The sequence below is a fragment of the Notothenia coriiceps genome, unplaced genomic scaffold (assembly GCF_000735185.1).
Source record: "Notothenia coriiceps isolate Sejong01 unplaced genomic scaffold, NC01 NC01_scaffold00013790, whole genome shotgun sequence".
NCBI lineage: Eukaryota > Metazoa > Chordata > Actinopteri > Perciformes > Nototheniidae > Notothenia > Notothenia coriiceps.
Window position 1 is genome coordinate 3,865 of NW_011346491.1, and position 18,833 is coordinate 22,697.

At 39.1% G+C, this 18,833-nt stretch overlaps 1 protein-coding gene and 1 long non-coding RNA gene across 2 annotated transcripts; both read left to right on the forward strand.

Annotated features, from left to right (window-relative positions):
• The first annotated feature begins 4,301 nt into the window (after nt 1-4,301).
• LOC104948134 (uncharacterized) lies at nt 4,302-8,006 on the forward strand. Its single transcript, XR_798637.1, has 2 exons — nt 4,302-4,383; nt 5,519-8,006. It is a non-coding gene; the product is annotated as an uncharacterized lncRNA (long non-coding RNA).
• A 936-nt stretch (nt 8,007-8,942) lies between these two features.
• On the forward strand, nt 8,943-18,265 carry dnajc18 (DnaJ (Hsp40) homolog, subfamily C, member 18). The gene is made up of 8 exons (XM_010774298.1): nt 8,943-9,427; nt 10,310-10,478; nt 10,942-11,087; nt 12,736-12,942; nt 14,800-14,915; nt 15,206-15,315; nt 15,434-15,606; nt 16,542-18,265. The coding sequence occupies exons 1-8, from the start codon at nt 9,301-9,303 to the stop codon at nt 16,664-16,666; spliced, it is 1,173 nt and encodes a 390-aa protein (XP_010772600.1). The 5' UTR covers nt 8,943-9,300; the 3' UTR covers nt 16,667-18,265.
• The last annotated feature ends 568 nt before the right edge of the window (nt 18,266-18,833 follow it).

Consider the following 18,833-nt stretch of genomic DNA (forward strand, 5'->3'; position numbering starts at 1 on the left):
GGCTGCAGCAGCACAGAAGGGCAGAGGAGACAGAATACTCCCCTTTTCTCTTCTCTCAACCCCACCTCCAAGTGGCCTCCTCCCTCTTCCTGTCTGCCTCTCTCCTGCAGGCTGCTCCCAATCCCAGCACAAAGCATCCAGCTAAGCAAGTTCCTACTTGATCCAATTAGAGGGCATGTCAGCGAATCACAGGCCGTCAAAACTGTGGTAGCCGCCCACCGTCCAGCACCACTCCCCATTGATTATGCTGATACTGAAGGGTGTGTTTTTTGTCAAGGGGAAGGAGCCGGGGAAGCAGACATATGATCCTCCCCGAGAGGATGAAGCCTTTGTGCTCTGCTCTCCTGCATTCATTAGTGTAATAACAGGGCAAGTGCATTGGCAGGAAGTATAGATACACACAGGTACAATACATTATAAACAAAGAAATTAATCACAGCTAAGTTTCATTTTCAGTTTATCAGACGGTGTATTTCATGCTGGGTCATTGTCAAACTATCATGGCTTACATGAGAAAATAAACATTAATATACTTAAAATAACTACATTTAAATCAGGAAAAGAAGAAGAAAATACACACGTCATTAATACATCTTACCACCAGGTCGTTATGCATGTTTAGTGGTTTTTAACTTACCTATTTCCCCCCTCTTTCATCAAAGATATAAACTTGGTTTCTGAATCTCATGGTTATTTACTAGATGCTTCCATTGTGAGTTAATTAAGTTATTATCTTTGAGCCAATCCCTCTCACTGTAATGGCTTTCTGTGACTCTTGAACTGAACACAGCCCATAGTAATCAAGAAGATTGCTTCTTAACACAAGATAACGGTAGGAGTAAGTGTTAAATGTGATCTGATTTGGTTCAAATGCTCAACAGAGGAGAACATTTTGCAAGCTTTGTAAAGTGTAAATATCCACATTGACATCTCGTTGCACTGTCATCGCTACTACCTCTGCTTTTACCACTATTCTTTATTTAAATGTGTCTATTTGTGTACTGCAGTGAGAGTTGCCAAAGAAATGTCGTTGTACTTTGTATGATGACAATAACGATATATTCTATTCTCTTTTGAATGTATTCTGAATACCAATAAGTAAAATTAACAAAATTGGAAAACATTCGTTAATCACACTTTATTTTATATCCAATTTGTTAAATACACAGTAAAATGGGTGTATTGATCATAAAACTAACATTTCCCAAGTGTGACTGAAAGCCCCCAAACCACCAATAAAACTATTAGCTCCCCAACCCCCTACCACCATGCGGGCTAATAGGCTAGCAGGAAAATCCAGATTCCTGGTGAGGATTAAATAAGATGAAGACAGTCGCAGAGGTCAGGTCAGCGCCACACTGAACACTGACACTGTGGTGACCCTCTCCAATCCCCGGACAGAATTAATACCAGTAATGGTATCTGTGGGAGAGCACTTCCTGTCAGTCTGCTGAATTAGAGACCTGCATATTGATCCGCCCCTCAGCATTTTCACCCTTCATGGGGGGCCAAAGACTGACAAAGGAAATAGATAAATAAATAAATCAATAGGGGAGAAAACAAATAGAAAATGTGTTCAAGATATTAGTTTAAATTAAGTATGTATTCATTTGTTTATGTCCACATGGATTCAGTTTCCTTAGCTCTCATTGGATTATCAGGCTGGGAAAAAAGAAGATATTTTGAAATGTCATTGACGGCAAACTCACATCCTGTAAGCCACCATTGTTGTTCCACTGATCAGCCAATGGGAGCCAAATACTGACAAAAGCAATAGATAAATAAATAAATCAATAGGGAAATAATGAATAGAAAATGTGTTTAGGAAGATAGGATCAAGATGCAATCAATATATATTTTAAAGGTCACCTATCATGCTATTTTTAGGCAATAGCATAGGTCTCAGATCTATACAAATATATAAAAGACATGTCTATGAAGTGTTTTGCTCAAAATACCAAACAGATCACCCATTCTAGCCATGCCTCATATCCCTCTATTTCAAAAGTGCTGATTTGGGTATAAAGCTTTAAAAAAAAGTAGGAAATTGATTAAAAAAAAAGGAGGGGTCTGAGCTCATACGGGACCCGGCAGCTACTGTCTAAACTAAATACTGCCGTGATGAAACGCCATATCATGGATTATCAAGGATTCTCTCTGAAACAGTATGGAGCTCAAAGGCTTTCTCTCTTGCCGGTTATACCACAAGGTGAGTTCCTTTTTATTTCCTGCTTCTTCACACACATGCTCTCCAGTACAGGTTAGCTCTGATTGTTAGCGATGCTAATATAAACACCGACCATATTACGTCCAAAACAGTCGGGCATTGTTTCTGATATTAACGTTTCTGATAGGGCCATGGGTCCACATTTCAGATATTACGTCATATCGGACGCAAATCTGGATCAGCTCCGTTGTTCCCCCGTTTTTAGAGATTTGGGTACGGAGGAAAAGAGAGAGGGTTTTATTTTCTGACGCTGCGTGAGTTCCCTAACACATCGGGGACACATACTTATGTATAAAAGACATCAACTGAAGTGCATTTTGCATGATAGGTGGTCCCCTTTAAAGTAAGTATTTATTCATTTGTTCATGTCCACATGGATTTATGGTTTACTCGTGTTCTCATTGGATTATCAGGCTGTGTTTTACAAAAAACTCACATCCTGTACACACTACCATTGTTGTTCCTCACACACTGATCAGCCAATGGGAGCCAAATATACTGACAAAAGCAATAGATAAATAAATAAATAGTGAAAGAATAAATGGAAAATGTGCTTAGAAAGATAGGATCAAGATGCAATAAATATATATTTTTAATGAAGTGTGTATTCATTTGTTTATGTCCACATGGATTTGGTTTCCTTAGGCTCTTGATGGATTATCAGTCTGGGAAAGAAGTATGTATTTCTAAATGTAATTGCCAAATAACTCACATCCTGTACGCCACCATTGTTGTTCCTCACACACTAATCAGCCAATGGGAGCCAGTGGAGAGCATCCCTTATTTTTGAACAGGAGATGCAAAAAAATCGCAATAAAAGTGAAAAATGATATAAAAAAGTAGGAAAAAAAAACACATTTCAAAATAAATGTGGAAATATTTAAATTAGTACTTGTGGAAACATACGAGTGAATGCATAAAAACTTCATATTCTTAATTTATTTATCTATTTTTTGCATGCAAACACAATTTTTTAGCTAATTTATTTATTTTTTGGGACACCTTTGGGACTCCGTAAGCATTGCTTTGTTTAAGAGGAATCACTCACCACAAGTGCAGTGATTACGTGCTCAAGCAGAGGGAGGTGGTGCTCAATAGTTGGAAAGATGAATGCACCAGAGGAGGAGAGCTTCATAAAATGGAAGTATGGAGGTGTGTTCGAAAACAAAGCTAAATCAAAAGGCAGCACAGATAGACATTTCATTTTAAAAGACATTAACTGAATAGACGTTGGTTTCCTCAGAGCAGCACAAATTAGAGCCGGTTGAAAATGTTTTACTTGCTGATATTTTTGTTATATTGGTTGCCTGATTTGATTTGTGTAATATTTCACTTACATCTCCAAATTCTAATTCTGAAGTACGGTGGTCGACAGGTGGAAAGATGTTTCAATGTCCCAAAACACTGCAGTTTCTAAATCGATGCAATTATGGAAAACACAAATGTGCCAAAACACATGAAAATGAAGAACCAGGTAAACATTAGTTAATAGTAATTGTAACGGATTACATTTCTAACATAACCCACCCAACCACTGCATATTGAAGTGTTAGAACATTAGAGGGTTTTTGGGGGCAACCATGAAGGACTGGTCGTCTCACAGGAGGGGATGTGATGGTTCAGTGGAGACTGGTCCCTTTGTTCTCATGAGCTGAGGGACAGAGGCTTAAATCCCACACTGACACTATGTGTAAATAATGCATAATGACTATTTTATGATCACTTAAAGGATAATGGCAGACGCTACCATCTTCCCAGATATGAGCTATTAACTAAATTCTGCTTATTTTCAGGTGTATATCAGTATGTAGTGTCTCTACTTTAAAGAGTCCTCTCCTGCTGATGTTCAGGTGTATATCAGTATGTAGTGTCTCTACTTTAAAGAGTCCTTTCCTGCTGATGTTCAGGTGTATATCAGTATGTAGTGTCTCTACTTTAAAGAGTCCTTTCCTGCTGATGTTCAGGTGTATATCAGTATGTAGTGTCTCTACTTTAAAGAGTCCTCTCCTGCTGATGTTCAGGAGAGGACTCTTTAAAGTAGAGACACTACATACTGATATACACCTGAACATCAGCAGGAAAGGACTCTTTAAAGTAGAGACACTACNTTGAAGCCATTGAAGCAATCGAGGAGACGACTGATGAGGACGGAGAAGGTAAACCTGCGGTCCATCTCCCACCCACATACTGTCAGGGCTTCCTCCAGAAACACTTCATACACACAACATCCCACACAACATCCCACACATTAACAATAACTCCGTCAAGCCACATTTCACAGGACAACTTCACGACAAATTGAAAACACTGCAAGGTCAAGTGCTGCTTACAAGCTGCATGATACAAGACTTCATTGTTTTTTGGTTTGGCTTCTAAATGGCCTCCATCTGGTTTTAAAAAAAGTGTTGCATGCACGAGAACAAGAAAGAGAACAGCATCAACATGAAATATGCATCCTGAAGCCTCAGTTCCTCGTGATATGTCTGAGGTAATCATTGCTCACTACTCAAAAGCTTCGGTACGAGAGAGCTATTTGCAGTACTAACACACTTTATTTTTATCTTTTTACATGCACATTTTTGTATGAACTAGCAGGGGGGTTGACTTTTTTTAAACACTGTTTGTTGAGAATTGTATTCTTCACAAAGGTAGGTAAAACTCTGTGTTTATTTTTTATTTTTTATGTGTTTGGAGACTTTCTCAGGCTTTTCCCAAACGGAGGAAATCTGAGGGAAAGTAATAAAAATGCAGCAGCTTCTACTTTGCTATATCAATAATGTTAGTTGCAGAGATAACTGAACATCATTAACTGGTAGTATGCTACACTGGGTAAAAAAAACAAACAAAGAAAATCACTATTGAAATATGCTTCTTTGTTCTTAATTGCGATCAATTCACTGCCTGTTAAATCCCAACAGCATTTGATCTTGGGGGAAATATACAGTTTAACAAGACATGATTTAAAAAAAATGTGATTCTGATCCATTTATATATAGTTTTTTGTTATCCGTGGGTTGCTTTATCAATAATGTTATTTGCAAAGATAACAGAATATCATAAACTGCTACACTGGGTAAAGAGAGAGAAACAAAGAAAATCACTAAATGATTATTGAAATATTCTTCTTTGTTCTTAATTGCGATCGATTCACTGCCTGTTAAATCCCAAAAGCCTTTGATACTGTATATCTTGGGGATAATATGAAGTTTAACAAGACATGATTTAAAAAAATGCTCCAAGACATTACAAGGTGATTCTGATCCATGTACGTGTCCTTTTTTTTATTTATAGCTATCCGTGGGTTCTCCCCCCAGCACAAGATCGCCAGCTTTGCAGAGGCCAAGGGCTTGGACCGCATCAACGAGCGCATGCCGCCTCGCAAGGACGGGGTGAACCACGTGGGTCACTCAATGGGAAAGATGAATATGTCAGAGGCAAACGGCACGGATGACAACAGCGACATCCAGTGATGTGCTGTCTGAGCCTCAGAACAATGCTGCTGTTCGCTGTGCAGCAAGACATTGCCAAAAGGGGAATTCAGGCCTCAGAACATAGAAATAAACCAGGCCTACAGACAGAACATGAAAATCTGCAGCAAAACTTAAACGGGCGAAAAAGGTCATTTCTTTCATGGCAGTATGTCATCGCACAGTTGGGGGAGGGGGGGGTTCAGCGGAGGGCAAGGGTAAGGGAGGCCACAAGGCTGCAGCTGGGTTGAAAACGGATCGGTTGAAAGTTGTTTCTGCCTGTTGTTCCCTTTCTCAGTTCAATTAAAGACTGACTTGTTGGGGGTTGTGTTGTTCTGAGTGCTGACAAACGTCTGCTCCTTCATTACAGAGCCTGGCAGAAGACATAATTGCAGTATCCATGCCACACAAATCATGTTACTGTATCATAAAGTGTTTATTATGAATCACTCACAAATTCATGTTTTGCTAGTATTAACACCACTTTGTGAGAAGGAAAGATAAAAGAAAGAATATCAATGTGAACCTCTTTAAAAAACCTGCAGTGCAAGCTTACCAGTTAAACTAAACTTATTGATTTACCTTGTAGTACGACGCGGTCATCCTGCAGGGGGAAGAAGACTCACAAAGCCACTGCTCCTTGTGTACACTACAGTCAAATCCAGCACTGCTCCTTTCCTCACCTCCCTCATTATCAGTCATCTCCTAGCAAGAAGTCACTTGGAGGGGACGAGGGAAAAGGGAGGGGATGAAAGGAGCATTTGGAGAAAGTAGTTCCACTTGGAAACACCAAGATCTGGAAATGCCCCCAAAAAGGAGCACACTATCCCATTTAAGGATACAATTTCATCTACGTCCATAGGGGGAATCTCAAAGGGTTTTATTTTTATCAAGACCATCCTTAAATAGTTTTCTTCCGCTCCATTAAAGTAGTTCTCCTGAGAGATGCATGGCATTTGATCAAGCTAATACCTCGCACACCTTCTGGAAAGTATACACTCGAGCATCCTCCACTGAAGGAGCCTTTCTCTCATCTCTGCATTGCTATGACAACGAAGTGGCTTTAACACCTGTTTCTGGACCACAGAGAGGAAAGGAGAAGAATTTATGTTGAACTTTGGGGAAAACCCTGCTGTCACACACTACCTGATTATGTCTCACCTGCTTGTTGCTATGAGAACGTAAAAGATTACGTGCATCCGAATCAAGTATACGTTAGCGCCCTTTGAGTTATTGCACTTTCTGCTGTGCTGCCAATTCAATGAGATTTCATGCTTAAGAGCTATAAAGTAATATATCAGAGTGAGAAGGAAATTCTACAAATTTGTGAATGCATTCATGCTTTGTTTAAAGATCATATAACTACCCATGTTATTTGGAATAAGCTAATTAGATCCATCTGGACAAATGCATCTTAAGGATTTGAAGAATGTATCCTGACCGAAATGTCGTTTTTTGTTCACTAAAATGTAGCTTAGATGAATTTAAAGTTGTCAGAAGTACGTCCTTCATGACTATTTAGCAGTAGAGACAAGGCTTTTGGTTAACAATCCACCCACGTCGAAATGTGTTATATCGTTTTTTTATTTCTCAATTATCTTTTTCTTATCTAATCTAATTTAACTGTGCAGTACAGGGGGGAAATGGGTACACCTACACTTGAGATTGAAATAAAATAACTTTTCCCGTGTCCAAATAACTGATCGAGGAAGAGAAAAGAAACAATTCAAACAGGAAACATTCTGGTTCTTTCAAAATAAAAGAATGGCGAAAGTTTTGAAGCCCAAAAAAGTGTGCAACATGAATTTCTACAATTTCCTTTCATCCATTAATATATTTTCTAATTTCTATGTCATCTTTCTATTTAATGATAAAGGTATGTGAATTAAGGATGGACAAAAAGTGATTTTAAACACAGCATCTATGGTACGGAACGCATCAATGCATGCAATTAAGTTCCTAATTGTTATGTGAGATTATAATTGTGATAGTTGTGTTTCAAATAGTGAACTTGAATTATTTTTATTTTTTATTTACATTTGTAGTTTGATTTGTCTTGTTTTATACATTTTATAAATAGGCTTCCTTTTGATTGTTTCATTTTTTTCATTCTGTTATTTATTACCACTGCTTTTAATTTTTATATTGATTTATTGTATGCAGAGATGCCCTTCTAAGGTTTGAATCCTTGTGTTTATTTTTATTTTTTTGGTTGTACTGATGTACAGAAAATGTTCAATAGTGTGAATGAATATAATCTCAGTGAAAAGCAACTTTCAGGCTGCCTAAGCATGATAGCATGGTTTTCAAATGTAAATGAATCGGACTCAAAGAAAATCGTGTGTCGCACTTACGTTAAACAGGAAACATTGTACTCTGGTTATATTTACTGCTGATATTATTATTGTTACAATTTAGCTTATGGTTATTTTCCTTCCTCTGTTTCTGGTTCTTGTATGGTCTACATGCATATTTCAACAAACAAATATAATGGATTTTATCTTGCAACATTTTTTATTACCTATGGAAATATGTTTTGGCATTTGACTTCCTAAATGATACACACATTGTAAGCATGCCCTATGGGACGAAATCACATTTTTTTACTCTTGAATAAAATATGCATGAACAAAAATGTGTTGAATGGTTTCTAATTTACTGATGCAATTTGTACTTCTCCGAATCTTAAATTATGTCAATTGTGAACCAAGCAAGAATATTTACACTTTAAATTGACTTGTGCATCAGTATCTTAAATGTAATATAATAACCTAGACTGCCTTTCATGTCAATCACCAGTTTTTCAGAGATATCCATTAGCTAAATATGCAGTTTTGTTGGTTGATTGTAGCAGTTAATTAAACGTTTAAAAATATCCATTACATCTCTGTTGTCCCATGACAATCAAAGGCAGGCAATAAGCCACTGAATGGATAAATAAATACATAAAACACCAATAATAATAATCTTAGGTCTGTTTTGTGTATTATATTCCATGCACCACAACCAATGAAAGACCTTGAATGCTGCATCAGCATCAGCTACACCTGCTAATGTTACTCAACTCTCTGGGTTTTTTAAACCAAGTACCGTTAGTTAATAGATGGGTGAAGCGTGAAGTAGCGGTATATAAACACTATATGTCCTGCTATACTATATTATTAACTGATAACCAAGTAAATTACATTAAAAGTCAATATAAGGGCGGATTTATACAGATTTCAGAGTTTACGCCACAGGATATGACGTCTTGCCTCCACCTCTTGTCCATCACAGCTCAGTGGGTCCAGAGATACATTTAACAGGGTGGCCTGCTAAACACCGCTTAATAAAAACAGACAGCAAAACAGTGCATTTGTTACCTTTATCTTTTAAAATAATGGCCCAGCTGCAGGCCTGTTTGCAGCCGAACAACAGCCGTCTGCAGACCGGATAGTGCGGAGGACTTCTGAGTGACTGCACCTCTTACGCAGCTGCCTGACACCAAAGCTAATCGGCTATCTCTCGTTAGCTGCAGCGGGTCGCTTTACCATATGATATTGACTCTCGGTGCCCAGGGACAGACCTCTAGAGACAGCGATTGATTCAGCAGAATAATACGTTGCAATGGACAAAGCAGAAGCAGACCGGCTGATAGAGAAGGCGAAGCTGTGTTTACGGTCAGGACGGAAAGATCGGGCTCTGCAGCTGCTCTATGAAGCCCAGAATATTTACCCCAGCACCCGGGCCAGAGGTAAAATTAGCTGACGCACATTCTGCAATAGCACACTGACTAGCTAACATGGCTCAATGTGCACATTTACCCCGAGGATTAACTGTACAAACATTATTTAACATAATTCAAGATGGGTGCACTGAACTACTATTTTTAGAGGCTGTCTTGCTTCAATACATATTCCTTGTAGGCTGCCTGCTGAAATGCTCCCTCCCCCCTCTCTGTGAACACACTGTTGGGCAATGTTAAAATCTGACTGCGACTCTTGTTGTTTATCTTGCCTAATAGCTTTTCAGTAATGGCATCATAGCCAGCATATTAATGCTTTCGTATAATTCCTGGATCTCTTTGTACACAATGTGCATGGGGCAGTTAAATGCCAACTTGTTCCATTGGACAAGTTTTCCACTTGTGATGCAAGTAGGGAAAGGCTTTTGATATACAGTGCAAAGGAAATATGTATAAATGTATCCATTTGTATTTCTTCAAAAGCCGGAAATCAGTGGGGAAACATGTGCACATGCCTAAACACACAGTAGAAGGAACCAGGGATGGTTTGAATATGAAAATGATGTGAATAATTAAGTTGGCCACCACCAGATTGTAATCACTAAAGGGAGATGTTGGGAGCAATGTGACAACCCCCCTCCACCACTATGAAGAACAGTGTTTCATTAGAGTAACAGAAGTAGTCAAAGAGTATTTTGTTCTGGAGTCTTGTGGTGGCCAAATGTCTAACTCGGTTACTTAATGTTGGTTTTCCTTTTTAAACTGTCATCCATCTGTATACTGTACATTTTGGTTGGCAACCTGTATTTTCTGTTTTAAGCTTTCTCAGCCACCTTTCTCCATTCCCATTTGATCTGTCAGCTGACCTCAGACACTGTTTTTGTTCCATAGTGCTAATAGACGCCATAGTGAGGAATGGAGGCACCGCTGCTCCACAATCAAACCACGTTCCCCCGCCAGCCGGCTGGAGAGACGAGGAACTTAGAGACGAGGAACCAAGTCATGCGAGTGTTGATGACAAGAAAAGCTACAGCGAGGACCAGCGCCAGGGCGTTCTCAGGTAAACTGTGGCTCAAAGCGTTTTTTAGACAGACTGACCACATTAATTGTTCCTATCACTTTGGCTGTGTTACATACTATGAAGCACCTATGTGCCCTGTTTCAAAAGTTCTGTTACTTTAGATGAAATTAAGGAGCCACTCCCCACGCCCCTCTGAGAGATATTTGGTTAAAAAGAACACAATGGTGCTCTAGGAGGAAATTCAGGTGATAAGGGGGGGGGGGTACCTCCCTTGGTTGGTGATTGGCTAATGGTTACACAAGCCTCAAAATCGTTATGACATCATAAAGTGGCCAAAATCTGATCAGGTTTTTATAGAAATGGATCAGGAGAAAAAGTGAGAGAATATTTTTTCCTGAAACTTTCAGAGTCTCTCTACACAGAGGGGACACATGTTTATGTATAAAAGACATGAAAAAGTGGATTTTGCATAATAGGTGACCTTTAAAAAATGTTATTGCAGGATAAAGAATTGCAAGGACTTTTACGAAATTCTCGGTGTTACCAAAAATGCCAGTGATGAGGATTTGAAGAAGGCGTACAGGAAGCTGGCCCTCAAATTTCACCCCGACAAGAACTTTGCTCCAGGAGCTACGGATGCTTTCAAAGGTATGAGTTTTGACAGATGAGAAAGCAGGGATTGTTTTCTGTGAGATTGGTGACTATGACTTTGTATGTGCCTTTTTTGTAAGTATTTTGACCATGTTGCTGGACACTGACAGTACTTTGACATAATGAGACTTTATTTATCCCACAAAATATATTGTTTTTAATTTAGAGGTCAAGGTCAGTTCAAAAACGACTCCCTCGCTTGTAGTTGTTTACACATTACACTACAGGCAGGGCAGCAGCTTGAGGCTGGGTGACACAGTCTTACTGGTTGGTTTTATTTTAGAAAGTCTTTGTTAAGCTGTTTGTATGTATTCAGGGCTGCCGTTTTAAAACTGTGTGGGATTAGGGGATGGGGAGGAGAAAGATAAAAAACAGATGAGACACACAGATTCAACACCCTTAACATCAGGTCCCTCTGCAGAAATATGGCATAGATACATCTGTTCTTTCGTACACGATAAGTTTGGCATTATTCCTTGTTTTTTATAAATAAGGCTCTCTTTTTTTTTCACTTGTCTACTATGATAGCAAGCAATATTTTTTTCAAGTCACTTGTGAGGATGTTCATGATTATCCTAAGTGGTTTTTTATCCCGATCCACAATACAATCCTATTTTCTCCAAGCCCTACTCATAACTCAGTCAAACCTAAACACACATTCATGAAACACAATTTGAGATATTTATTTTTTTAGTAATAAACTCAGTAGTAATAGAGAACCGCAGTGACGCGTCCTAAAACCCGGAAGTAAGTTAGCATTTGTATCACTGCCGGTTCCTTCGACAAAAAGCAATGGGATTTCTCCATAGGGTTTTGGAAAATATCTGGAAATAAGGTCTGTGGTTGACACAAATTGAAGAGACGGATCACGTTTTGTTCTACGACATTAAACACATCAGCAGTGACCCCACTGGTGATTTTTGAAGAGGTTACGTGTGTGAAAAACGATGGTTGTTAACAAGTGGCTGAATAGGACTACAGAAGTTGTCCAGGCCGTTGTACGTCATTACACCGAACACGTGAACACTCCCACTAAGTTTGTTTGCCCTGTTCTGCTTGAAGGCAAGTACCGGTACCTGCCTCCTGCAAACTGTTAAAACAAACGCTTCAACTTGTACAATTTGAATCTGTAGTTTTGAATATGGATCTTAAGTTGGCGTGACGTTGAAGCAGCGACCCTGCTGTAGTTCCTTTATAGCATAACGTTAGCATTTTGCTTCTGGCGACTAGATTTATGATTAGAAAATTATAAAAGTAGGGTAGACATGTGGAGATTATCCGGCTGAACAAAACGTGATCCGTCTCTTAAATGTGTCTCAACCACAGACCTTATTTCCAGCTATTTTCCAAAATCCTATGGAGAAATTGCTTTGGTTTTAGGACGCGTCACTGCGGTTCTCTATTTTCTTTACATACTGTACATGGTTTCATTTAGCAAATCAGAACTGCCAATTAATAATTCAGCATCCATGAAGGTCAATGAGGTTCCCACCTGTAGCTAAATAATATCAGGGCAACATTATACTTCCGGTTTACTACTATGGGACATTAAACTAGGGGATTTCTCCCAGTTGTATTTTTTGTTTCTATGTTGCTTTGGGCTGAATGAAGGCTAAAACCAAATGTTTCCCTCTCTTTCCGACAGCAATAGGCAACGCATATGCAGTGCTGAGCAATCCAGAGAAGAGGCAGCAGTACGATCAATACGGAGATCAATCTGCTGCTTCCAGCGCACCCCAACCCTCCAGCCACAGTCGCCATGGATACTACCGAAGCTTCAACAGAGACTTCGAGGCCGACATTTCCCCCGAGGAACTCTTCAATATTTTCTTTGGGGGAAGATTTCCCACAGGTGAGAAGGAGGGAATGATTTTGAAAAAAAAAATGCCTGTAATTTTCATCCTAGGTACACTTCAACTATGAGAGACAAAATGAGAAAAAAAAATCCAGAAAATCACATTGTCTGATTTTTAAAGAATTTATTTGCAAATTATGGTGGAAAATAAGTATTTGGTCAATACAAACAAGATTTCTGGCTCTCACAGACCTGTTACTTCTTCTTTAAGAGCCTCCTCTGTCCTCCACTTGTTAACTGTATTAATGGCACCTGTTTGAACTCGTTATCAGTATAAAAGACACCTGTCCAAAACCTCAAACAGTCACACTCCAAACTCCACTATGGCCAAGACCAAAGAGCTGTCAAAGGACACCAGAAACAAAATTGTAGACCTGCACCAGGCTGGGAAGACTGCATCTGCAATAGGTAAGCAGCTTGGTGTGAAGAAATCAACTGTGGGAGCAATTATTAGAAAATGGAAGACATACAAGACCACTGATAATCTCCCTCGCTCTAGGGCTCCACGCAAGATCTCACCCCGTGGGGTCAAAATGATCACAAGAACGGTGAGCAAAAATCCCAGAACCACACGGGGGGACCTAGTCAATGACCTGCAGAGAGCTGGGACCAAAGTAACAAAGGCTACCATCAGTAACACACTACGCCGCCAGGGACTCAAATCCTGCAGTGCCAGACGTGTCATATGACATGTCAATGTCATATGGTCAGAATTAAACCAAAATATAACTTTTTGGTAAAAACTCTAAACCTCCAAACACTAGAAGAATGCATCCAAAGAACACCATACCTACTGTGAAACATGGGGGTGGAAACATCATGCTTTGGGGCTGTTTTTCTGCAAAGGGACCAGGACGACTGATCCGAGTAAAGGAAAGAATGAATGGGGCCATGTATCGTGAGATTTTGAGTGACAACCTCCTTCCATCAGCAAGGGCATTGAAGATGAAACGTGGCTGGGTCTTTCAGCATGACAATGATCCCAAACACACCGCCCGGGCAACGAAGGAGTGGCTTCGTAAGAAGGAATTCAAGGTCCTGGAGTGGCCTAGCCAGTCTCCAGATCTCAACCCCATAGCAAATCTTTGGAGGGAGTTGAAAGTCCGTGTTGCCCAGCGACAGCCCCAAAACATCACTGCTCTAGAGGAGATCTGCATGGAGGAATGGGCCAAAATACCAGCAACAGTGTGTGAAAACCTTGTGAAGACTTACAGAAAACGTTTGACCTCTGTCATTGCCAACAAAGGGTATATAACAAAGTATTGAGATTCACTTTTGTTATTGACCAAATACTTATTTTCCACCATAATTTGCAAATAAATTCTTTAAAGATCAGACAAAGTGATTTTCTGGATTTTTTTTTTTTCTCATTTTGTCTCATAGTTGAGGTATACCTAGGATGAAAATTACAGGCCTCTCTCATCTTTTTAAGTGGGAGAACTTGCACAATTGGTGGCTGACTAAATACTTTTTTGCCCCACTGTATGTATATATATATATTTTAAAACACATTTCACCTTTAACAAATATTTTGCCTCCTGCAATCTGAATAATACATTTTCGATGTTGATAACATTCAGATTCATTGTTCTTACCTATGTTTGAAAAGTTGTGTTTAATGGTAAATGTACTGTACTTACAGTATATAGCAATTGATCGGGTCTTTTCGTCCCTCAAATACTACGAGTCATTCACACATTCACACCTCATTCATGCAGAGCAGTATCACTTGCTGTAGGGAAGCAAACATTCAAGTTTTTGGTCCGACAAATGGTTCTGTCAACAGTTTAGGACTGTGATCCACTGTCTTCTGAAACATGTAAATGCTGTAAAACTGCACGTGTCTCTCTACAGGAAATATCCACATGTACACCAACCAGGGCGCCTCCTACTCTCAGTTCTATCAGCCTCGTCGTCGACGTGCTTTTGAGAGGCGCGAGGAGGTGGTGGTGGAGGAGAACCAGAGTCAGGTCAGTGACTCACAAGACAGAAAGACTAACCACAGCAAGCTCTTCTTGTGAATATCCTAATTATTAACATGCACGGGCAAAAATTGCACTTTTGGGAGATCCATTTCAACATGGCTGGTGACAGATTCCTATAATGATTGATTTCATGTCTTTCATTTATTTTCTTCATCACGGAAGTGCCTTTTTTTTGCATGGTGCTTCAAAGACATACGTTCTGTGCTGGCGTGAATCAGTGCAGCCTACATGCAGTATTATATGCTTTGTAATCTGCTGATTTCATCTTCCCACAGAACACCTTCACAGCGCTGCTGCAGCTCCTCCCTGTGCTGGTGCTAATCCTCATATCAGTGTTTACTCAGATGATGGCCATTAACCCGGCCTTCAGTCTCTTCTATAAGCCGTGAGTGTGCCACAGCATTGACCTTACTTCAATGACACTTCACCAGACCCCTGGGATACTCCACGGTTCACACCATGGTTTTTACTGGACACATTTTAATCCTGTGTTTGGGTTTCAGGGCCATCGGGCTGGTGGTCTCCAGGGAAACGCAGCACATGGGCGTGCCGTACTACGTGGACAAAAGTTTTGACAAAGAGTACAGAGGAGCGGGGCTGGATGAACTAGAGAAAACTATCGAGAACGACTATATCGAGCACCTGCAGAACAGCTGCTGGAAAGAGAAACAGCAGAGTAAGCGAGATACTCATCATGACTTTGAATAAAGTAGATTTAATATCAAGTGTTTTTATATTGTCTCCTGCTATTGTAAGCACTTGCATATATCTTAAAATTGGTCACTGTTAAAGGAAGTGTGTGCAACACTTGGGAAATATGCTTATTCGCTTTAAGAGCCGCAGCCAGAAGCTCCTGCAGTCTCGCTGGTTGCCCAGCAACTGGTCTTACCTAAGAAATAGTCCAGCACATAGACCCCCCCCCAAAGAAAAGCAAATTATACTTCATTTATTGTACTGTTCTAAAACAAACAAGTTAAAGACTGAACCACACCATTTTTGTTCACTAACGTTGAGTGGAAAACCCCTGTACGTACACTCTTAACTGTCCATGACTGCATTTCATTAACTTAAAATGCATATTTCATACCTCATTAATAACCACATTTATACCAACTTTTGGGCAACACACTAAAGAAAATGACTGCTTAAGTTTAACCAAAACGAGCAATAAATGCTAGCCCAATCAGTTGTTAGATTTCTGTCTTAGGTAGATTTGGTTACCCAAACGCGGCAGGGAAGCAACACTGAACATTAAAAAAAGCATAATTTAATTTATATATAGATTAACTATGTTAACTGTATATCTTTAAACGTTATAGTTACGAAATGAAAAGGACACTGACTGACAAGAAGTGGTTGTTGTAAAAAGTAAAAAGCTAGGTGGAATAAGGACAAGGGGTTAGTGGATTAGGAGTTGAAGGAAAGAGTGAAAAGGTGAGTTTTGATTAATTGATTTATGCTAAGCTACGCTAACTGGCTGCTGATTAAATTATATGTAACATACTGACAAGAGAATGATCTTTCTCTTTTCATCTAAGTCTCTGCCAGAAAGAAAGTTATTCTGAATGCTAGTCATACATCTTTCTTTTGCGATCCCGTTCTCCTTCTCAGAATCCGACCTGGCGAACCTCGGGCAGCTGTACCGAGACGAGCGGTTAAAGCAGAAGGCGGAGTCGATGAGGCTGGACAACTGTGACAAACTCCATCGATTGGTCGGGCATCAGAGAGCCAATTGAGGACTGTTTGAGAGGAGAACGTGTTTCTTTGCAGACTTTACAATAACACATTTTATCCAGATGTGTGATTTTAATCTGGCCACTTTGTAAAGAAACCTCTTTTAGGTACAGCGCAGTCGGTGGGAGATTATGCCACTGGAAACAATGTGCCTTCTCTCCTCTTTGATGGTAGAAAATAAGAGTTGCATCAGGTGCAAACTCACTGTGGCAGTGTGATGATGTCTCGGAGCCTTTAAACTTTCTTATAGAAATGGCATGACGCACATATGGGAGTCTCCTTTTGGGGTTATGAAGGCAGTAGTATGTTCACACGTACATGTTTTATTTGTTTAGGTTTACTTGTATTTATTTTGTTGAATGTTTTTGTGTCCTGGCTGAAATTTTTGAAGTATTTATTTATTAGTTAATAGAGTGAATGTTACTTGAGCATCTTGGCTAATCGGTTTTCTATAGGAAGTTCAACAACTTAAATAATACTGTAGTCGTTGGACAAAGCTGAGAGCTTCTTTACTGTAAAGGAAAGGACTTATTATTTATTATTACAGACAAATCAGATTTAAAAAGGAGCTATAATGTGTTTATCTAGGCGATTTGAACTAAATCAATAAGCACAATAGAGTCAAACATGTATCACTAGCACATTTATCTGATTGAGTTATCTTAAAAACATGTCCTTGCCAAAAATAAATAGCTTCCAGCTCCCTGCAGTTCTGCTTGCATTGGTCATTAAGCTTCTGGTATTCAGGAAGTTTCAGTATTTCAGGTGAGGTTAAAGGGTGACTGTTATGAAAAAAGAGGGCCATGTTTTGAAGAATACATTTTGATTTGATTAGATACAGGAAGCTCAATATCTGTAGATAAGCTGGGCTTAAATGTCATGCAATACCTCCATTTCCTAAAACCGTGCACAAGCTTAAATACTTCTGTTCTCAGACAAACATCCGGCCCATATTTTATAAATATTTTATAAATTCTGCACCTTTTCATTTATACAGATGTTTTATAAAGAAGAATCGTTTTGTTTAAAAAAAAAATGTAATCTTAAATCTAACCTACTTAACCGTTGAAATCATGTTTTGAAATTCTACTAATTATCTGTGGACATTAATCGGCCTTCTTCCACAGCTAGGAATCAGAACTTGTCAGATCTTGTCATGAGTAGGATGCTAACTTTTACGAGTTGTTTCTTAAATTTGTTTATCATCCCAACTACATATGATTCAAACCCTGTACAGACATTAACACTTGTTTCTGTTCACCGGCCAAACTGCCTTAGCTGTTACTTTACAAATTATTCAGGTTTATTTCAAGCACTTTTCAGTTGATATTTGATCCTGTGTTCCCTATTGTTGCTGTTGCATGAAACCCGTGTGAATCTTTTATTAGTTGCATATTTATTTTTATTGTGAACACATCTTAATGACAGCTGACACACTAAATGATAATTTGTTAGAATATTCAGGTCCACACAGTAACTCACAAACATGTAAAACCTTTGCCCTGACATGCGGAGGTCAGGTTTTAGGTAGAACACTTGAGGAACACTAAAGAAACCAGTTTTAGGACAAATATACCTGACAATTAAAGATGTAATCAGAATATCTTTTGACCTGTCTGATTTGTTCATTTGTATTTATTTACTCTGCTTGTGACACATATCTGTATGTACATGGATTTTGATACTTAGTGATTATTGTTTAATATCAGCCAAGACTGTAAATAATCTTATAAGAATCAGAGTGATTTGTTTCAAGGTGATCAGGTAGTGAGGGATTTATCCACATACATTTATAATATATTACAAAAAAGCTGTACTAAACATATGAACCACTGCATCTGGAATCACACCTACAGGTAAGCAAGTCCAAAATAAAACGTTTCTGTATATTCATTACAAATAGTTCCCCTCGAACTTCCTTTACTTACTGCATGTACAACTAATATAACTTAACCATGGCCAAGGCCAAATACACCTGGGTTTAATGGAACCATATTATGCTAATCAGGTTCATATTTGTCTATTGTGACGTGTATATGCTTTAATGTTCAAAAAGGTCTTTATTTTTCTCATACTGCCTGTGCTGCAGCACCTCTTTTCACCCCTTGTCTGAAACCAGAGCTCAGTCTGCTCTGATTCATGTCCCGCCCCTTAGCCTATCAATGTGTT

Bases quoted from the DNA above. Each gene is read 5' to 3' on its own strand.
- dnajc18 (XM_010774298.1), top strand. From the start codon at position 9,301: ATGGACAAAGCAGAAGCAGACCGGCTGATAGAGAAGGCGAAGCTGTGT. The intron at 12,943-14,799 runs GTGAGAAGGAGG...GTCTCTCTACAG, and splicing joins TGGGGGAAGATTTCCCACAG to GAAATATCCACATGTACACC. The intron at 15,316-15,433 runs GTGAGTGTGCCA...TTTGGGTTTCAG, and splicing joins TTCAGTCTCTTCTATAAGCC to GGCCATCGGGCTGGTGGTCT.